The 22426-nt window shown below is 44.7% G+C and overlaps 1 protein-coding gene across 1 annotated transcript in view; it reads left to right on the forward strand.

The window, feature by feature from the left end:
* Positions 1-22426, forward strand: part of SORCS3 (sortilin related VPS10 domain containing receptor 3) — a 420615-nt gene that overhangs the window by 299448 nt on the left and 98741 nt on the right. The window contains exons 8-10 of the mRNA XM_035133724.2: positions 9493-9582; positions 11105-11284; positions 16993-17139. Coding sequence (XP_034989615.2) covers positions 9493-9582; positions 11105-11284; positions 16993-17139 — 417 coding nt within the window. The remainder of the gene's footprint in view (positions 1-9492; positions 9583-11104; positions 11285-16992; positions 17140-22426) is intronic.

Below are 22426 nucleotides of genomic sequence, written 5' to 3' on the forward strand. Positions count from 1 at the left end.
CCTAAATTTCCATACACTGTGTGCCTAATAATTAACCCAATAATAAAATGGAAATATAACCCCAAACCATGTGATTTTATGCAATTAGCTTTGGGTGAAAGATTATGGTTATGAGACTGCAACCCAGTGTCCACATACCTGGGGGGAAGCTCTGTGGAAGTCAGTGGACTTACATCTGGGTAGACAGAAGTGTTGTTTGCTTCTATACTTCTTCATAGGATTGCACTTGCAGGCCAGAACAAAAGGCTGAGACCTCAACACTTCTATATTCTTCCCCATGAGCCTGGACAGACCTCTAAGCTCCTACAGTGTTCCTATCTGGAGCACTGTAGTCTGAGTCTGAGTCTATTTGGAGCTTTCAATGCAGCTCTTCCAACCTTCATCAGAGCTAGGATTGGCATCAGCATCTGGATGCACTCCATTTCTGCTTTAAATTGTGAAATCCTTGCCCCATTAACCAAAGAGAGATGTAATGGGGAGGCAATAAATTATCGTTATCCAGGGACCTGGGCCAGAAACACCCCTTTTTGTCTTTGCCTTGCATGAAATATTTACTCAGGTTTCTGAAGCGCAGAAGAAGAAATGTAAATGAGGGCTATGGAGTGCAGAGTCTCTGCCTTGTTGATTGTTTATGCTGTCTGTCACTCTCTACCTTTCCAGCATTTCTTCCTCAAATCCTCTGTATCACTCCCATTTGTTATGCAATTTCATGCCTACTTGAAGACTGAGAAGCTTTCCTCTTCAAATAGAGTTGGCTGGTGGGGCTCTTTCCCCTGTGGCAGTCAAGGGCATCCCCTTCTCATCAGTGGCTTCCTTAAATCACCCGATGAAAAGGGTCAAAACTACACCACTAGATGATGATACTGAGTCCAAATGGTGATGGAAGGGAAAGGGGATCTTTGATTTCCCCTGATGAAGGGAGGGTCTGTGGCAATTTGAGCTTGATGAGAGAAATTACAGGATGCGATACCATGGTGCTTGCTGCATGAGAGACCAGAATACGTTATCATAATGGTTCTTTAAGTATTGCTCTTGATGCTGCCTAATTTTTAAAGTATCACTTGTGAACTAGGAGAAGCCTAGATTTTTTTTAAAAAAATAAACTAAACTAAACAGAAAGGGTGTTTGTTGGTAAAATGAAACTCTTAGCTAGAGTTCTTCCAACAAGAAAGTCCAAAACCTGTCTGGATTTTGGCTACATCCTCTGCAGAAGTGATGCTTGCAGAGAATTGGTTTCTGCTGTCCCCTGTAATTTTCATGAAGATAAAGCATTTCCCCCAACAATGTCTGAGAAGACAATTAAAAGGGGGAAAAAATGATCTGATCATGCTGACTAATTTTACTGCTAGGTAAAGGTAGGTAAAGGGACCCCTGACCATTAGATCCAGTCGTGACTGACTCTGGGGTTGCGACGCTCATCTTGCATTAATGGCTGAGAGAGCTGGCGTACAGCTTCCAGGTCATGTGGCCAGCATGACAAAGCCACTTCTGGCGAACCAGAGCAGCGCACGGAAACACCGTTTACCTTCCCACTTGGAAGGTGGGATAACCCCTATTCATCTACTTGCACTTTGACATGTTTTCGAACTGCTAGGTTGGCAGGAGCTGGGACCGAGCTGGGACCGAGCAACGGGAGCTCACCCCGTCGCAGGGATTCGAACCGCCGACTTTCTAATCAGCAAGTCCTAGGCTCAGTGGTTTAACCCACAGTGCCACCTGCGTCCCTAATTTTACTGCTACTTTTTGTTAAAAAGACCACTCTGATAGACTGTTGACTCAATTTTTTTGGTCATTAGTGCATGTGGGTCTTACAACAACAAGAATTCTTACAAGAAGAATTCGGTCTTACGTAAAATTTGGTTTAAGAAAAAAATACTTTCTAAAGCATTTAGCTAAAGACAAGCACAGTATTGGCAAAGTATGTCAACACTGTATCCATGTAATTCTTGTTCCTGTTACTATCTCTGAGTTTCTTTGGCAATTTTACAAAAGTGCAGCCAGATTTCATATGTCACATCTGTGCTTGAGTCTGACACCTACTTCAGCTGGTCTTTGACCCGATATCCATGTATGAAACAAGATACCTATAGGTGACGATTCCTTGGAAAGCTAGAAAAGAAATGAAAATAATGTCTACAGATTTCCAGGAAGGTCCATATTTACTGGTTTACAGAGCAATATAACTGCTGCCCTCCATGCCAGGCTATAGGACAGAGGTGACTCTCGGCTTAGCTCTCCCAGCTAAGCAGGCCTATTTGCAGCTTCTAAATTTGCAGCTGGGTATGAAGCCCACTGACAGTATGTCCACCAATGGAAAGCCCTGAAATGGGAGGGGCTGGGGAAGCTTGGATTCTAAGCCAATCATAGCCATTGCCAGCTGGCATTGGGCCTGACCAAGAATCAAACACCGCACCAACCTGGACCCGGTGCAGGTAGCTGTTCTCACTGTCCTATCCCCACTTCTGCTGCAGCTACAATGATGGGCCAGATTGGAGATGCAATTGTGGCTCTATTGTTCTGCAAATCTCCGCACAGGGATGGGGATGGGTTAGGTTTGCAGCCTTACACATTTTTATCCCAATATAACTATGCCATTGCTTGGATCCAGATGTCCACAGTGTTCTGATATGCACAAAGAATCATTTTCACAAATAAGGTCTTCCCCATTTCCTTCCTTAGTCAGAAAGGGAATGTGGAATCCTTTCTTTCATGGAACCATGCATGTATATTGGAGCTGGGCAACATTTTAGGTCATGCCATCTATTCATAGCCATCTATTCAAATATATTCATGGCAATTATGCAATAGAAATATATTTTTCCTTGGCTCTTCAGATGGAGCTATCAGGTTTTAACAGAAATCGATCCACACAATTTATTTTTAACTTCTCCCTCTTTAGCTCCAATTGATTTTTATCTTTGTGATCAATGGTGACAAGAACACTCTGGCAGGACCACAGGGGTCAGTTCCTTGAGTCTTCTATTGAACCAATCATTAAAAGCTTATTATGAAACTAATAGGATGGAGACGTTTCAGGGATGAACATGATTGCAGCTGTTTTATTGGTGAATAATGCCTGACAGTGTTGATCTACTTATTATCAGTCTTAAGAAATGTAAAGGAAGAGCGGGAATGGATTGCTCCCACAAAAATAAAAACCCAAGGAGACTAGAGATAATGCAACACAGATGCTTATTTTAAAAACAACAGCACAGTGAAGATATAAGAGCAATGTTCAATCAAGTGTTTTCTTATTTGAGATTGTGCATTCCCCAGTTCCTGTCACTGTTTCATCTACACTGAGCCAAGTATTATTGGATTTGGAACTTGAAGCAAAACATCTGTTGGCAAAAATTGATTAACATTCCTCTCTTTCTTTTGCTTCTGGGGGCCTTTTATTGTGCCATTTCTCACTTTTTTTCTCCTTCCCTTCCCTCATTCCATTTTTGTCTGGTGCATCAAAAAACATCTGCACAAGGGAATATAATACTCACCTAAAAAGACTAAAATGTTCTCCTCCTGTAACTCTTCATAAAGATGATTAAATATAAGTAGCTGTCGGTGTCATTTTTTTTTTTACTTTGGAGAGAACGCTTGAAGGGTGTTGTTGTGGATGTTCAACTTCAGTTTTTTATATGTGGCCTGTGCAATTGTTTTGGGAAGCAGTCATTGCTGGGAGGGTGGTGGTAGAAGTCAAGCATTTTGCCTAATTAGCAAATCGATGAGATGCCATGGTTAGGCAAATGTAATGCCACAAGGTCTCAATTTGCAGTGATAGCTATGTTTGGGAACTGTTTGGGGGACTTTTTGGGAACTTGCTATGGGCTCCTGTTTGGGGGACTGTTTGGGAACTTACTACGGGCTCCTGATTCAAAGAGCAGGCATGCCTATCACAGTTAATCATCAGAACAAGAGCACAGCATTTTATGAAATCACCAGTGTGTTCAACTTTGATGACAAGTTGCTAAGGGTGCACTCTTATGGACCCTGAAAGAGTGTCCTGGGGTTATAAGAGACATGGGATATCCCTCTCTAATGTAAGAGGCAAAGTCCTGATGGGAGAGAGAGAGAGAGAGAGAGAGAGAGAGAGAGAGAGAGAGAGAGAGAGAGAGACTTGATGTTGGATTCCCCTTCCGTACCACTGCTGAAGAAGCAGAGAGCCTGGCCAAACTAGAGCTCTGACTCTGGTAGGGCCAAAAAGGTGGTATGCCAGAGGAGGACTGAGAAACAGCTGGGATCCAAAGGATCAATGCCATCCTGGTCCCTGACATCAACTGGGGTAAGATCAGATTCACTCAGGTATGTATCTACATCTTTCCTTTTCTTTCCCTCCCATTGTTTCCAAAAGGAAACAAGTTGAGATACAGCCAACAAAGCTGTCTGTGGACAAACACTGGCTGCAAGATGAGCGCTGCACCCATAGCTGCCAAGTTTTCCCTTTTCTCGCGAGGAAGCCTATTCAGCATAAGGGAAAATCCCTTTAAAAAAGGGATAACTTGGCAGCTATGGATGCACCCCATAGTTGCCTTTGACTGGACTTAACTGTCCAGGGGTCCTTTACCTTTACCTTTACCTTTACTCCTAAGGAAGACAGCTGCCCTGTTATGAATCAGGTTTGATTATGAATATAATATTAATTATTGGAGGTGGTATGCCTCTGAATACAGTTGCAAGGAAGTAGGGAGAGTGCTGTTGTGCTCCTGTCCTCCCTACAGGGTTCCCACGGGCATCTGATTGGTCATTGTGAGAACAGGATCCTGGATTATATGGGCCTTGGGTCTGATCCAGTGTGGATCTTCTTATGTTCACACAAGAAATATTCGGAATGTATTAAAATAATTTTAAAGGAGACACAGATATCATGCTAGATTAGCATTTTGTTATAAAGATTTACTCATTTATTACATTTGAAGTGTGGTGCAGGTATGAAATACCGCAAAGAGGCGGGACCAGTCCTGGAAAAGGGAAGTCAGAACATCAAGCAGAGAAGACAGATACATTTAATGATAAACACATTTGTCCGATGGAATCATTTCAATTGGCCAGGTTCCTAATTAAACTCATAAAATATAAAGCCAAGGGAAGGGGAAAAAACCCCACCCAGATTAACGAGCCCATCATTAAGTAAAGGGGGAGTAAAAAAGACAAACCCAGCTAATTCTGGGCTAAGTATGATGGATGAGTGCAGGGGAAATAATTGGATGGCATTCATCAAATATGAAATAAAAGGTGGTGTCGGAGGGGGGGGGGAAAGCTGTAATAATCCCTCGGATTCAGTGTAGGCAAGTTTTCTTATATGCAAAGTTCATCAAAATAAATGAAAAAGGGGCTCCTGAACTTCATTCCTCACTAGAGAGCTTCACAAATGGTAATGAAGGTTTGATAATTGCTTGTGATTTTTATTACCCTAGGTGTAAATCATGAAAAGGCCATATCCCTGCTGATGTAAGCATCAGATTGGTCCTCCCAGAGGGTTTCCTTTCTTTCTCCCAGTGGAGCTGCAGTTGAGCATATAGCTATGCTTTTCTTTTTCTTTTTCTTTGCTTCCATGGTGTTTCCTATAATGTTTGGAATTTCTTGCCACTCAGTGCAATCCAGCAGAGTCTTGGAGGTACGATTGTGGTGAGATCTCTGGATTAAAAGCTCAGCTCAGCTGTAAAGCAAGAGCCAGAGCACATGTCACATGAATCATGTAGAGACCACTGGAAATGGTATCATCTGATGGCTTATCTCTGATATGATAATCCATATAAAAGACTTGGCTGTAATATCATTCTGGCTCTTGGTGTGGACAGATTCCATGTGCTGAGAAGGGATATGATATGAATAGTATGGACCTGTCATTCCAGTGATTACTGGCAAGGGAAGAGATAATGTTGCAGATGTTTAATAAAATCTTGTAGAAGGTGACTTAGCCATCATTAGACTATTATCCCTTCTTAGCCACTCCCCACCTCTCTGAATTTGGCTGGCCATACCATTTCACTCTCAAGTCTGGTGCTGCTGCAGATAAATGCCATGTTGGTCTTGAATAAAACATATTTGTTCCATGATTTAATGGGAAGGACATGGGTGGGTGAGCTGGGTGCACTGAGTAGTTTACTCAGTGCAGCAGCAGTCCGGACTGGAGGGGTGGGGAGAGGGAGTTGCGGTTATCCGTTCTGTGACTGGAGATGAGGGTCTGTTTTAAATGTTGGACCTGAGAGAAAGAATAAGGATCTTGTTGGTCCACTATCCACCTCACTACCCAACAGCCTCTCTGGGGTTGAACTGTCAGAGTTGGATCCAGGGGTGCTGTTGGAGAGCCCTTCCATGGTGGCATTGGGAGACTTCCACAGCCATTGGCCTTGAAGGAGGTGGTGGTATCATCAAATTGCTAATCTTCCCTTCTTGGGCAAGGTGCCCCAGCAGACAGTGGTGATCTTCAGGTGTGCTTAGATGAAACTGATCTAGGCGCATTTCAGTCTGGCAAAAGGCTTGGTTTGGTAGTCAAAGCTGTCTTGCTTGCCCTAGTTGATTATTTTTGACAGAAGAGACATAGGACGAGTGCAACCCTGTTGATTCTCTTGGGCCTCTCAGTGGCTTTTGATGCCATTGGCCATGGTATCCTTCCTAACCACATTTGGAATTGGAGGCATTGCTTTCTGGTGGTTTTGCTCCTATTTTGAGGGTGGTTCCATAAAGTAACATTGGGTGACTTCTGCTTAGCTCTGTGAGAGTCCCACAGGAATCAGTCTTACTCCCTATGCTGTTGAATATCTATGTGAACCTACTGGAAGCAGTCAGAAGGGCATTCGGAGCAACGTATCACAAATATGCTGATGCCTCCTAGATCCATCAGTATCAAGAGAGGCAGTGAAGATTGTTAATATGTACCTGAAGACAGTAATGAGTTTGATACTGACCAGTAATTTGAAACTGAATCCAAAAAAGATGGAAGTTCTATAATGGGGTGATTCCTAGGGCTAGAATTTGATGGCCCCTGTGTTGAATAAAACATATAGCATAGGGGCCCATGAAAAACTCTTTTGGCTGGTGTTTCCACGTCTTTGGAACGAATTCCACACTGAAGTGTACCTTGATACATAGTATCATAGATTCATAGAGTTGGAAGGGACTCCAAGGGTCATCTAGTCGAACCCCTGCAATGCAGGAGTCTAAACTAAAACATCCATGAGAGATGGCCACCCAACCTCTGCTTGAAAACCTCCAATTGAGGGGAGTCCACAACCTCCCGAGGGTGTTTGTTCCGCTGTCAAACAGCTCTTAGTATCAGAAAATTCTTCCTGATGATGAGTCAAAATCTCCTTTCTTGTAACTTGAATCCATTGGTATGGGAAATGCCAGGTTAAAATTTGTGATATTTTTTTTTGTCAGGCTTTTAGATACTCAAGGGTGTTGTTGTTATAGTTGTTGTTGTTGTTGCTAACTGTGTTATTTGTGCAATTTATAATTATTTTAAATTGTTTTACTTATTACATATTTTGTTTTATAGCATCCAATTTTTTGTAAGCCGTGCTGCAATAATTTTGATGACTATTGCCAAATCTCTTACTAAATAATAAATAAATGAAATCCTGAATCCCAACCTTCTGATTGTACAAGACATATTCTAGTTGGTGGTGCCTAATAATTGTCAATAACAATCCTTCCTACTATTTATGCAACAGAGGAAGATTGTCAGGTCATGCTATAGAAGATGCCGTTGCACAGCACCTTTATAACTTAAGTACTGCTGCACCGACTCCTTCTTTTTGTAACCACTTCTTCTGGACAAAATGATCTCGGCTCCGCATGTCTGGATTGAGAGTGATGCACTGAAGAATTTATGATAAAGTCCCACATTCAGAGCAGAATCAGATTCCAAAAATCTTTGACTGCTCTAAAGGACAGGCCTCTTTTTCACTTCTCATTCACTGCCAGAGCCCTGTCTGGAGAAGATCAGATATGAAATCTCTGTGCATTATAGCCAGTCTTAGCTCTGCCTTTGAATGACAGCTTGTCTATAGAAATATGCCACCATCTAGAGATGATATGATTGCTGGGAGTATTATTGATGCTACAGCAATATAAAATGCCGAAATTTCAAAGGAAGGAAAAATACATATCTGCAAAGGGAATTTTCTATGCTTTATTAGAAATCTTAAAAGTCAGTAAATGTTTTGATATAATAAAGGAGCATGTGGTCTATTGCATTATCTCAGACCCTGCATGCATGCTAAAGCAAATACTATAGAGTCGAAATTTATTCACTTCACTTTTCTTCTTCTGAAAATATTCTTGCTACCCTTCCATTTGACCAGTGACAAATATAAAACCCTATATCTTTGGTACGAGCAGGGCCTGGATATGCAGTATAGATATGTGTGTTCTCTTATTTATCAATTATAAGTTGTAGGCACTTTTAGAAGTGCTTAGCCAGAACTGGTAGTTTGCTTCCTCCATTTTTCTATATGTAATGATTTCATTTCCCATCATAGTTTCCCATTTTATTATTTATAGGAGCAATAAAAAACAAATATTATCCTAATATTATCTTAAAATATATGTGATGCAAATATTCTCCATACTTTTATGTATTTTATTTACAGTGTAGACCCACACTGGATCCAAAACAGACCAATTAGGGAGCTCTCTTTTAGAACAGTTCTCTTTGTGTTGATAGTATCCCTTTTGAGTCATAAGCTGGCCATCCCCTTGCAGATCCTTTCTTCCTCTCTTTCTTACTAGTGTCATCTAGTGCCTTGTCAAAAGTAGAGGTTGATTATGACAACTATATTTTTCTTGCCCACTAAATCAGCTACCCTCAAAAGGAAGAGTTTAGATTGGTTTGGTAAGCCTTCTGCTTTATAAATCCATGCTGACTGCTAGCAATTTCCAAGAAGTGGCTACAAATTGATTGCTTTATAATTTGTTCTAGCAATTTCCCAGGTATTGAAGTCAGACTAATGAGACTATAGTTCCCCAGGTTAGCCTGGCCTCAATACTCAGGACATTGTTAGAACAAATTATACAGCAATCTGTCTAGAAACACCTCAAAGAAAAGGGTTTGATTTCTAGTCGCCCATTTGGCTTGGGTGCAAACAAAACTATACTTGCTCCAGTCCTTCTTCTGAAACTCAGCAGATAAATCATAATCAAAATTGAAATGTGAGGTTGTGCATGCAACCGAGAATAGAAACTGAGATAAAATTCAGAACAACACGATTGCGGATGACTATTTCAGCTTCAGCAAGCATGGAGAGCAGGATGACATTTACGATTTGCAGGCATTCCCCCCTCCAAACAATGATGCTGAATTACCACCCTGAATTACCACCCTGATGCTTTAGCTGAGATTTCTGCATTGCAAGGGGTTGGACTGGATGACCCTTCGGGTCCCTTCCAACACTATGATTCTATGAACCAAAAATCTTGCAAAATTGTCAGGGAGTCACCAAATGATACGTGCTTAAATAGTATTCATTATTCTCTCTCTTTGTATTTGTACAGGTGACGACTGGTGGAAGAGCAAATTACTATGTGTCCTACAGAAGGGAACCCTTCACACAAATAAAGTTGCCCAAGTACTCACTACCAAAGGTAAATGTGCCTTGTATAAGCAGTATTGATAAGTACAAAGTCTTTGGCAAGAAGAGATAATTTAATTAAGGAGATGGCCATAGCTCAGTGGTAGAACATTGGTTTTGCAGGCAGAAAAACTCAGCTTCGATTCCTGGTAACTCCAGGTAGGAATGGGAATGCCCACTGCCTGAAACCCTGGAGAAGTGATGCCAGTCAGTGCAGAAAATACTGAGCTAGACTGGGCAATAGTCTGATTTGGTGTAAGGCAGCTTTCCATCATCCTGCTTTGTTTGTTACTTTTCTACCATTCAATAAAGAGTATATCTTGTTTATTACATTTCTATCTGTTCATAAACAAAGGAACATAGGAAACTTCTGGAGTCAGACCAGTTGGGGCCATCTATATGTACCTCAGTCTTCTTTCTTCTTTGGTGATCACTCATAGCTGAGTAGCATTGTCTTCCATGAACACGGTCTTAACAGTGAGTCCGTAAGTGACTGTGGAGGCCAATTCTGGATCCACACGTCCTTCCACAGTGGGGACATAGGTTTCAGGGCGGGAGTTGATCACGGTGTGGATTTGCCAAGAGTGCCTTCCTCTTAGCATGTTTCTCCCTTGTGTCCTGAGTTTGAGTGTCTTCAAAACTCATGACACCTTTGGTAAAGGCTGTTCACCATTTGGAGTGCTCGCAGGCCCGCGTTTCCCAGTTATCGGTACTTACATTACATTTTTAAAGATTTACCTTGAGAGAGTCTTTGAACCTCTTTTGTTGACCACCAGAATTACGCTTTCCATTTTTACGTTCGAAATAGAGCAGTTGCTTTGGAAGGCATCAGGCATCCATACAACATGACCAGTCCGATGAAATTGATGTTGAAGAATCATTGCTTTGACACTGGTGATCTTTGCTTCTTCCAGTACACTGGCATTAGTTCACCTGTCTTCCCAGCTGATGACTGGCAATGACTCTTCAGGATTTCGCACTGGGAGTGCCTCCCAGACCTACCTGGAGATACTAGAGATTGCCTTAATTTTTCAGGTCCAAGACTGATGTTTGCCAGGAAAAGGGCAATTTGGTAGCCACTTTGGGATGGATGGAAATTCTAACTCATTTCTTATTGCTAGAGCTTAGTCTCTCTTATTGCAAGTTTAGGCTCACTGTCCTGGCTAGCTTGACAGCTGTGCTTTCCAGGTCTACTTGCTAGGAGCCCTTTAGGCTGTGAATCTTCCAGGAGCAATAAAACATGCAAATGTATAAATAAAAAATGAAGTAGGATGAAACTCCTTCAAGGACTCTGGAATCTCCTTCCCTCTTCCTCACTAACCACCCTGCAGCCATTTTAAAATTAAAAACACACAAATAAGGAAAGGCAGAATATCATAATTTATTGGCTTGGTCTAATAGAAAATTGTTTAACATCACTCATAACTCATGGTCCTTCCCCTGCTGTGGCATAAGTCATGGTAATTGCTTTGTGTCCCAAAGGGCAGAGAAATATAAAGATCGGGGGGTAATAAGCTTTTTATCTTCCTTAACAGGACATGCATATTATCAGCACAAATGAGAATCAGGTGTTTGCAGCAGTTCAGGAATGGAACCAGAATGACACATACAACCTTTACATCTCTGACACCCGAGGGATCTACTTCACCCTAGCCTTGGAGAACGTCAAGAGCAACCGAGGACTAGAGGGGAATGTCGTCATTGACCTTTATGAGGTAGGCATCCAAAGCCATGTTGAAGCAACCTTGTCTCTTGCAAATATCATTTCATAGTAGGGCTGTCTGCTAATTAAAAGGATTATTGTCTATTACTTAGCACAGGGGTCCCCAAATTAAGGCCCGGGGGCCGGATGCGGCCCAATCGCCTTCTAAATCCGGCCCGCAGATGGTCCGGGAATCAGCATGTTTTTACATGAGTAGAATGTGTCCTTATATTTAAAATGCATCTCTGGGTTATTTGTGGGGCATAGGAATTCGCTCATATTTCCCCCCCCCAAAAAATATAGTCCGGCCCCCCACAAGGTCTGAAGGACAGTGGACTGGCCCCCTGCTGAAAAAGTTTGCTGACCCCTGACTTAGTGTGTTCGCAGTGAAAATTAGCATTCGGAATTTTATCAGGAGAGCAATACAAATACTTTGAGGATATGCTTTATTTTGCTTAATTTACGACACTTCTGCGCCACACTGCTTCCATTGTGAATGGTCCAGAAACTGATCAAACTGTAATATCAATGTTTGTTCTATTTTCGTTCATTTTTGACCAACTAAACTCTTGGATGAAAGTTCATCAAAAAAGGAACACTATCCCTTAAATGATGCTAGGCTGTCCATGTGCTCAGTACTGAACAGTACCATGCAGGTCTTGAACGTAGCTCTCAAAAGTGTTAGCCTGGATTCTTCCTCAGCAGTGCTTCCTGACATATTTTTTACTGTTGAAGCTTTGCAAGCGTATGGAGATGCCTCTATCTACAAGCGATGCCAGATTGCTGCTCCCAAGCTATGTGCATTCCACGAAAGTGAATTTGAGTTAATTAGTCTGGTATGGATGCAATGTGCACATCAGAAAATAGCCTGTGTCTTTAACCGTCTTTCAGAAGAAATATTTGTGAAATGTTGGCAAACATGTAAGTCTGTGCTGGCACCCTGGGGGTGGGGGTGCTGCTTGTTTGTTTTTTACTGGCAGCTTTTGTTGCCTGTGAAGCCTCAAATGAAAAGGGAAGGCTAGTGAAATCTCATATGGCAGAAAATCTTCCTAGGTCTATCAGTAATGCTATGTTTTTTTTATCTGTGGATGCAGATTCATCTTCCAATTGTCACTATGTATTTGTCACTCTCTCTTCCTATGGGACAGGCCTGATAGCCTATCTGAGCATAAATATTCACTTGCAGCTTTTTTTACCCTTGCCATTTTGACTAATAATCAAATGAACACCCTGAATTTTCTTATAGTTTAGAAACAGATTGATTATTTATCTATTTTCAGCTGGCAAGCATGTTTCTGTCATTGCCTAAATACAATATAAATCTAGATATCTGTAGAATTCCATCAGGCAAGCCAACTTCAGCCCTAGTTTGAAGGCAACACTTCTCTTCCGTTTTCTTGGGGAACAGAGGAGCAGCAGCAAAGCTGGTCCATAAATCTACACATTTTTGAGCCACCAGAGGAATTGATGTTACACAATGCTATCATTCAGAAATATAACTGCCAAACAGCATTTAAATCAAGATTAAGGCCATCTTCCAATTGAGTGCATTTCTTTCTTTCTTTTTGGATGAATTCTAAGCATACAATGAATAACGATAACAGTTTTCTTTCTCTGTCTCTATCGCTCTCAAGTGAAGTCTAAAAGAAAGTGCCATGCCCTCCATTAATAATTTCCTCCTGAAATTTAGCCTTTTCTTCATTTTAATTTTATATTCCTAGAAATATATACTTTATTTGCCTGCCTGTGTACATGATATTTTCATAAGCCACCTTGTAAGTGTTTACCCCGGAAGACTGTGGAATTATCCCTGGCTACTGTAATTATGATGTATCATGTTTATTGGATTGTTTTAATGGAATATTCAGTCATTATTTTTGGTTTTTGAATTTTTACTTTGTATTGAATTCTTCTTGTCAGAGGTTGAGCTGCTCCTGATTAGAGGAGGGGGTTCCCTGTACTCCCTTCCTCTTACACTTCTGTTCTGCATTGCTGCGGTATGGTTTTAATGAGAGCCAGCTCATGAATATTTTAAATAAAATAAAATAAGAAATAAGAAAATAATATCAGAAATAAATGTTCCATGTTGTGAGTACATGGATTAATTTCATTTAACAGGTTATCCTCAAGAAATTATTTAAACTTGATCTTAGACACTTGTTGAATTGTACTTACGGAACAGTGGCCGAAAGAGGTTATTTGGCTAAATCCTTGTACATATCCAATTTGTGTGTATTTAAAAATGCACATTGTTCCAGACGGTAATCGCATAAATATTGGCTCTGGCCTTGGAACTGTTTGTGATCAGTTTCTCATGTCAGGGGCTGAGACCAAACAGTAGGTGCAGCAACATATAGGTGAGAATTGGGGCACAGTGCACTAACCTTGAAGACAATTTGTCATGTTTTAATGTTTCATGTTTTGTGGCAAGTACAGTCACAATTTTCCTTCCTGAGATACAAGATAAACCTGGTGCTTACTCTTCCTGAGTAGACCCCTCCTCTCAAGCAGAACTCAGGTTCTGATATCTAATTACCAGGTAACCGTTCCTCTGTGGATCCTGTATCTTCCACCAGGTTCACCTCCACCATAGGAAATTAGGAATATAGGAAGCTGTATGCAAGGCAGATGTCCTGCTTCTGAGCTGTTGGCCCAGTATAGAAAGGTCTCTGGAAAGTTGGAAAGAATAGAAAGAGTTAATGCGAAACTGGTGGCAGGTGTCGATTTGAGAGCAACCGAAAGGCCTCTGATGACAGAATGGGCAGCTGGGCTCTGGACACAGGGACCATCTTTGCTAAAGGAAGAATGTTTCCTAGTGCTCAAGATACAGAAAAGAATGAGGCTCCTGACTTGCCTAAAGTAGCATGCAAAATGTTCAGGTGGTTAAGTTATATACTAGCTCTCTTTTCTATACAGGGGCATATTTTAGAAACGGAGCTGTGTAATAAGCAACAGCTATGAATATAAATAAAGAGGAACAGAGTGGGGCTGTTAAGTTCCTAATATGCAGAAAAAGGAAGAAGCAATAGTTTTAGGAGTTCTGCTGCCAAAGAGGAATTCCTCTGGAGATGAGATTAAAGTCTTCTTACTGGGTTCTTAAGAAGCAATTTGTTTTTTGATAGAAAATTTTGAGCTCACTTCCCATGTGGATTTCAAAAATAGGTCTCTGTCGTTACTTGGGCAGTGTCAGAAGCCTTTGTAAGAAACACTTTCTGTATTTGAAATTACACTCTCTCTCTCTCTCTCTCTTTTTTTTTAAAAAAACCTTTTTCTGAGATCCTTTTCCATTTTTCTGCTGGTAAGGAGAGGCAGCTGATAAGTAATTCAGCAAGGTGATTGTGGTATAAATTATATTTCTCTGCTGTGGAACAAGTCAAGCTGGTGCAGACTTTCGGAGAAAGAATGCTAAAAGCAGACACACGGGTGGCCTCTCTCCCCTTCTCCCTTGGGGTGTTTCAAGAGTAAAACTCAAATCTTAAGTCAGTTCCTATTTCAAGAACACTTCCTCTGCATTTCAGGGAATTTTTTTAATCCCTGAAAATTTGGGGAATTCAACCAAAAAGCAAAATGTTCTGCCCCAAATTTGGAAGTGGATGTTTTACACCACACTGGACATGTGCAGAAGCTTCCTGCATTGGCCTCTGATTTAATGATATTCTTGCAATGAACCAATGCAAGAAACTTTTGATCATTTCCCTACATGGCCAGCAGCATCAAGAAAGTGTCCAGAAATTCTGGACCCCAAGGAACCAATTTTACCTTGGCAGTTAAGCAATGGAAGCAGTGGATCCAAAATCTGGACTGGACTCAGAAGGTTCCATAAAGTTAGGGCTGTAAAATTTGAATCTGCCAGATCACTGCTGGGCAACAATGGGTAGATCTGCCTACCTCTAGGGGATCCCCACTTTTCTTTTTAATTCATATCTATGTTAGATACCTCAGCAGGATAAGAAGATAAAATATTATCTCTGGCATAAATTACAGGTCATTTTATATTACATGAAAACAATTCTTTCTCCACTAATCAGGAAACCTTTGCACCCCTATGGAACTTGAGTTTCCATAAATAGCTGATTGCCTAAGAGATACTCATTTTATGTGCACTTCCCATTTATTTGTGTTTTTTAATTCATTTTGGTTATTCATCGCCTAATGCAACTGAAAGAAGCAGCAATTAGTTATGCCATCCATCTCCTTCTGTCAGCTCTCACTTCTTTTGGTCCCTCCTGCAAAAATCTTCCCCTCCTGCAGCCCATAAGACCCACGTCTTAATAAGGGGCCAAAGCTATCCTAAGTCTCCTCTGGAAGATTCCCCTCCCCTCGCACACTAACCCCCTCAATCTGGCAGAACATAATTTTACATACAGCACTTCTGAACTCGTTATTTGATTCATTTAAATCCCTGCAATAAGAGTCCATTAGTCAAGCATTTCACTCTCTGAGGGGCTCCATGGGAGCTTCTGGCAAAGGGCTTGTTAAGTCTGCCAATGCTCTAATGACACTGGGCTCTGCAATGTGATGAGACCAAGAGACACCTGAGATCCAGACTCATACTAATAGACTAGCTTTCAAGGCTTGCTGTGAACTTCCCAGAGCATCTGACAGGTTACTATCATTTGAAATAGGATGCTCAGCTAGATCTGATCGTCATTCAAACTGCATGCTGTTCTTCTACAAAAACCCACTAGAGAAAACGTTCCCATTGACATCCCCTACATTTTTTGCTTTTTTTAGGAAGGAGGAAGGCCCTTTTTTGGAGGGGGGATTCAGGTTGAAGTTGTTGAACTTTTTTTAGGGAGGGGAAAGCCACATTTTAAGGGGTCCAGGGCAAAATTGTTGAGCTTTTTTTGGTTGGGGGGACGGGCGGCGGCGACAGTGATATACTGGTGATCTACCACAGACATCCAGTGATCTATCGGCAGATCATGATCTACCTGTTGGACATGCCTGCCCTACGTCAGGGACGTCCAACTCCCAAGAGACTGTGATCTACTCACGGGGGGGGGGGGGGAACTGGGGGGGGAGAGTTCAGATCAAAGTTGTTGAGCTTTTTTTAGAGGGGAAAGCCCTGTTATTAAACTACAGTAAATTAGAGTTATTAGACTAGAGTAAAGGGGATTAGTTGCTCACCAAAAGATCGCTAAGGAAACAATCTGCCTCACAGGGAAAACTCCATCTCCCATTCCAGTGCTCATGTGAAAATGGAGAGCGGGTCAAGGGGGCAGGGGTGGATGCTCTTAGGGAAAAGCAAAGGAAAAGGAGCCCGGGATCAACAGCGATCGACTGGAACCTACCGGGGATTGATCAGTCAATCCTGATCGACCTGTTAGACATCCCTGCCCTACATCTTCACTTGTGGAATCTCATTTTCCTCTTCTGCAACTTGAGCCACCAAAGAGAGCTACCATTCCACTTTAACTGTGCCAAGGACCATTTACTCATACACTCCAAAATGTTCTGAAATCATTCCTGTTGGTGCGGTGGCAGTTTGGTTTGGTCTTTCTGGGGATTGGATCGATACCATGAGTGCCAAGAATGAGCGAAGACAGAATGGACAATCTCCTTAAAGTACTGGTTCATTATCATGCCACAAAGAATTTATTTGAATTCGTTTGCTAGCTCGTTCTAATATACTCTCTGAATCTGCTGTATACTACTGACTTTGCCTTGTTCTTACCTAGTCGCCCGATGTGGTTTTTCATCTCTTATAATTTTTCCTAGGTAGCAGGGATCAAAGGCATATTCCTGGCTAACAAGAAAGTGGAGGACCAAATTAAGACTTTCATCACCTACAACAAAGGGAGAGATTGGCGTTTGCTGCAGGCTCCAGATTCAGATCTGAGAGGAGACCCCATACACTGTCTGCTGGTCAGTGATGGAAATTTTCCAAGCTGTAATTAGTGGGCCCATCACAATGGGCATTCTCTAAATCCCAGACAGAAAAAGGAACTCATTGAAATCCATGGGATGCCTCCATAGGATCAGCCCTGCATAGTTAGTCCCCCAATTTGCATCAATTATTTCCTCCTCCTGCCACTTTTTGGCTGATAATTAAGTGAATAACTTGTCAACATCTGGTTTCACAGTCTTTTCAAGCCAGAAGGGATCATTATGAAAATTTAAATGAAGGCTATGGAATTGTCCCAGACTTTGAAATGTTCTACAAAGAGATGGCTTGGCATCAATAATATTGATTTACATGGGATCTTTTCCACATTTCAGAAGATCTACACTGGCTTTCAATACATTTAAATGCAACAATATTTAAATGTTTAAGTTATAAGTAAAATAATAGCAATAACCACTCAAAATCAGACTAGAACCAATTGAACCGTTCCAAGTGTAATCTAAAGGGCTTGAATAACTTAACTCCACCTGTTATCCCACTTGAAAAACTTGAAAAATGTTCAGACTTGGAGTTCAGCAAATTTACAGAGAAAGGGAAATTTCATGGTTTCAACAATGACAGAATCTTTTTTTCTTTGGTGTTTTTGATGCTCTTTCTGTTTTCTGTATTTCTGTTATTAGGCCTTAGCATGAATTATCAGTGGAACCATTTAAATCTTAGTGTATATTTATTATACAACAATAAATAGTATATAATAAATATAGACAATGGGGCAGGCTTTCTCTGTGCTTGTGGAACAACCTCACCTCCGAGGTGCATTTCACCATGGCATTGATATCTGTCACAGTGGCCGGAGTGGACTACTTCAGAGTAACGACGCTACGCAGCTCTGCATTTTATTCTTTTATTGGTGCTGCGTATTTACAGTGCTCAAGTCATTGCTATTTACACGGAGCGATGTTGTCAGTCGGTTTCAGAACCTCCTAATGGCTTTTGGCGCGTCTTTCTCCAACACAAAAGCTTTGGCAGACCCATCCTCTTGCCCCTCCTCTTCCTGCGTAATTCTGGAGTTGGGGGGATGGGTCTTCCCCCCTTACTTGCCCCTTCCTGTCCCACCTGGGACCCTGGCTCCTCTACCTTGCCTGAGCCTCGGACACGACTTCCTGCTTCCCCACTGGAATCGGAACTCTCCCTGCTTTCCCCTTTGCTCGGGGACGGGCTTGAACTCAGGAGGGGAGGGACTTCGCGATATCCCCTGTCCCTCACATCCACCCCCCTCCCAAGCTCTCCTTCACCCCTCCCCAGGCCCCCCCCATGTGTCGGTGACGACTGGAAGCCTAAAAACTCGGTGCTCTCCGAGCCCGTTGGTGTGAACACCTCCCCCCAGTCCTGCGAGCCCCCCCCTTCCGCCTGGGAGGACGGGAATCCCAAAAAGTCCGTGGCGTCAGAGCTGGTGGGGGTAAAAATGTTTTGCCAATCTGCTCCTTCCTCTGACTGGGTGGATCTTGGCGACACCCATACCTCATCCTCTGGTTCCTCAAACTCCGCTTCCCAGCGCCATGGTGAGCTGTTCTCCCGTGCCTCCTCCTCCTCCCCCTCCCTTTCCATGTGCCAGGGCTTGGGTCTGTGGGGAAAGAGGGCGTGAAATTCTTCCACCAAGAATTCCTCCTGTATCTGAGTGGCGGGAACCCATTCATTCTGGGACGGTGGAGCATCCTCCCATGCCATGAGGTACTCCAGGCCCCCCACCCCCCACCTGGAATCCAGGATGGCCGTGGCCTCATTGAGTTGCTCCCTGCTTTCCCTCTCCCCCCCTCCCTCGGGGGTTTGTTCGCTGTCTCTGAGCCTGCTGCTTTCCCTGTACGGCGACAGCAGCGATCTATGAAACACTGGATGCACCCTCATGTCCTCTGGCAGTGCCAGCCTGTATGCCACCGGGTTGACCTGTTGCGTGACCGTGAAGGGGCCCAGCCATTTGGGTGCCAGCTTTTTGCACCTCCCTCTGGTGGGAAGGCCCTCCGAGGACAACCACACCTTGTCCCCCACCCTGATGACCTCCCCTTGTCGCCTGTGGCGATCTGCCCCCTTTTTGTACGCTTCCTTGGCCCTCTCCAAGTGTTCTCTGAGCTGCTGGTGCACCGTCTCCAGTTCCTCTGCCCAATCCTCAGCCTGCGGGCCCTCCTCCTCCTCCTCCTCCCTCTCCCTCTCTGGGAAAGATCTGAGGTCGCGCCCGTAATTGGCCTTAAAGGGCGACACCCCTGTGGAGACGTGCACTGCATTGTTGTAGGCAAATTCTGCTAGTGGCAAGCGATCCACCCAGTCCGTTTGCCGCTGGCTGACGTAGCATCTCAGGTACTGCTGCAGAATGGCGTTGACCCTCTCCGCTTGTCCGTTGGTCTGCGGGTGTCTAGCCGTCGACAAGCTGACCTCCACCTGCAGGAGGTTCATGAGCCGCCGCCAGAACCTGGAAACAAATTGGCGGCCACGATCCGAAATAACCCTTAAAGGTAATCCATGCAGTCTGAAAATGTGATCAACAAACAGTTTGGCTGTCTCTTCTGCCGAGACTGCCCTGGCACACGGTATAAAGTGACACATTTTGGACATAAGGTCCACCACCACCAACACTGCAGTCTTACCCCTGGACGAAGGCAGATCTGTGATGAAGTCCATGGACACCACTTCCCACGGCCTGTGTGGTGTGGCTAAGGGCTCCAGCAACCCTGGTGGCGCTGCTCTGACCACCTTCGCCCGCTGGCAGGTGGTACAGCCCCTTACATAGTCTCGAACATCTTCCCGCACCCCTGGCCACCAGAAGTGTCTCATGACTAGGTGAGCGGTTTTGTCCCTTCCAAAATGCCCCGCTGTAGGGTTGTCGTGCATCTGCTTGAGGACCGTACGTCGAAGCTGGGTGGTGGGTAGGTACAGCGCACCCTTGTAGAAAAGCAGCCCTCTGCGTTCTGCAAAGTCTTTTGCCTGCTCCCTCCCCCCTCTCAGTTCTCTGAAGATGCGGTTGGCAAATTCATCCGCTGCCGTCAGTGCTGTGAGTTCTGCCTCGCTCACCACAGCTGCTCCGCAGGACCATGCCGACGGGGGGAAAATGTGCCTTGGGGCTGGTGGCGCCTCCTCCTCCATGTACTCTGGCTTGCGGGAGAGGGCATCCGCCCTGACATTCTGCTCCCCCGGGATGTAGTGGATGGAGAAGTTGAAGTTCGAGAAGAACTCTGCCCACCGTATCTGCCGCTGGTTGAGCACCCTGGCAGTTCTCCAGAACTCCAGGTTCTTGTGGTCTGTGCACACCTGGATGGGGTGCTTCGCGCCCACCAGGAAGTGTCGCCAGTGCTGGAACGCAGCGTAGATCGCAAGAAGTTCCCTATCAAACACTGTGTAGTTGCGTTCAGGCTGTGTCAGCTTCCTGGAGAAGAAGGCACAGGGTCTCCACTCCCTGTTGGCGTCCAGTTGCAACAAAATTGCGCCCACAGCTTTTTCAGAAGCATCTGTCTCAATGCGTAGGGGCGCGTCCTGCACCACATGGAACAGGTTTTGGTCTGAGGCGAACACTCTCTTGAGGCTTTCGAACGCTGCTTGCGCCTCTGGTGTCCACTTGAACTTCTGCTTGCCTCTCAGGCAGTCCGTGATGGGAGCCGTAACGCGAGAGAAGTTCTTGATGAACTTCCTGTAGAAGTTAGCGAAGCCTAGTAGGCGTTGGGCATCTTTGCGCGTCCTGGGGCTGTGCCAGTCCAGGATGGCCTGCACCTTGTCCTTGTCCATCGCCAGCCCCTTGTCTGACAGCTTGTAGCCCAGGAAGTCCACCTCTTTGGTGTGAAACTTGCACTTCTCCAGCTTCACATACAGGTGGTTCTCCTTCAGGCGTTGCAACACCTCTCTGACATCTTTCACATGCTGCACTGGGTCATTCGAGTAGATAAGGATGTCATCTAGGAAGACCAAGCATTTCCTGAAGAGGAGGGACCCCAGGACGTGGTGCATGAAGGCCTGGAAGCATGCTGAGCCCCCTTGCAAACCGAAGGGCATCACCAGATATTCAAAAGAGCCCAGAGGCGTGAACATCGTGGTTTTCCATTCATCTCCTTCCCGGATCCTGATCAAGTTGTACGCCCCCCTTAGGTCCAGCTTGGTGAAAATCTTGCCCCTGCGTGCCGCTGTCAGGAGATCATCCACTCTGGGCATGGGGAAAGCCACGGGCTCTGTCACCGAATTCAGCCGTCTAAAGTCCACCACAAGACGGCGCTGTTGCGTGTCTTTCTTGTCCACCCAGAAGACCGGGCTGCCCCCTGCTGCCTTGCTTTCCCTTATGAACCCCCGCTTGAGGTTCTTGTCGATGAAAGCGCGCAGATCCTCCAGCTCCTGGTCTGACATGGCGTACAGCTTGGCTGGGGGTATCGTCGCCCCTGGCACCAGGTTGATCTGGCAGTCAAAAGGCCTGTGCGGGGGTAGGTGGTCGGACTCCGCTTCGCTGAAGACCTCCTGCAGGTCCCAGTACTGCTTGGGTATTGCCTCGCCCCCTTTGATATGCATGGTGGCCACCGTGGCTATCGGAGGCCCCTCCCCTGGTTGGTGCTGCATGCAATGTTCCAGACAAAAGTCTGACCCAAACGTGATGCACCTCTGGTGCCAACTGATGGAGGGGTCGTGGCGCGCCAGCCAGCTCATGCCCAAGACGATGGGGGGGTCTGAGATGGTGGTGACGTTGAACGCCAGTGTCTCTGAGTGCCTTCCCACCGTCATTCTCATGGGGGGGGTTTGATGTGTGATGGCCCCTCCCAGCAGCTCCCTGCCGTCAATGGTTGCTACGTGCAGAGGAAAATCCAACTGCAAAAGCTGGATTTGGTGCTCTTCTGCAAAGCTTCTCGAGAAGAAGTTGGCGGACGCCCCACTGTCAATTAAGGCGAGGACCGTCAGGGGATAGCCATTTGGGAGCGTTAGCGTCACTTCTAGAACCACTCCTGCTCTGGGAGGGGTGGGCTGGCTCTGCAGCTCTCTGTGCGGGTGGGCGGGCTGGGGCTGTTGTCTGCTGACTGTGCCTGGCTGCTGCCCCTTGTCTCCTGCAGCCAGGCTTTCCCGTTTCCCTGCTGTGGTGCTGCGTCAGTGGGGGAGGGCACCACCGTTCCCGCCTTTCCTTGCCACTCCCTGCGATGTGGGCAGTCTCTGACGAGATGCTGGGGTGAGTTGCAGAGAAAGCAATTCCCGCCCCTTCCCTCCTTGCGTCTTGGCGCCGCTGGGGTTTGAAAAGCCCGCGCGCGCGCGCTATCAATCTGCATGGGCTCCTGGTCCTGGCTGGCTCCA

The sequence above is a fragment of the Zootoca vivipara genome, chromosome 5 (assembly GCF_963506605.1).
Source record: "Zootoca vivipara chromosome 5, rZooViv1.1, whole genome shotgun sequence".
NCBI classification, from domain to species: Eukaryota; Metazoa; Chordata; class Lepidosauria; order Squamata; family Lacertidae; genus Zootoca; species Zootoca vivipara.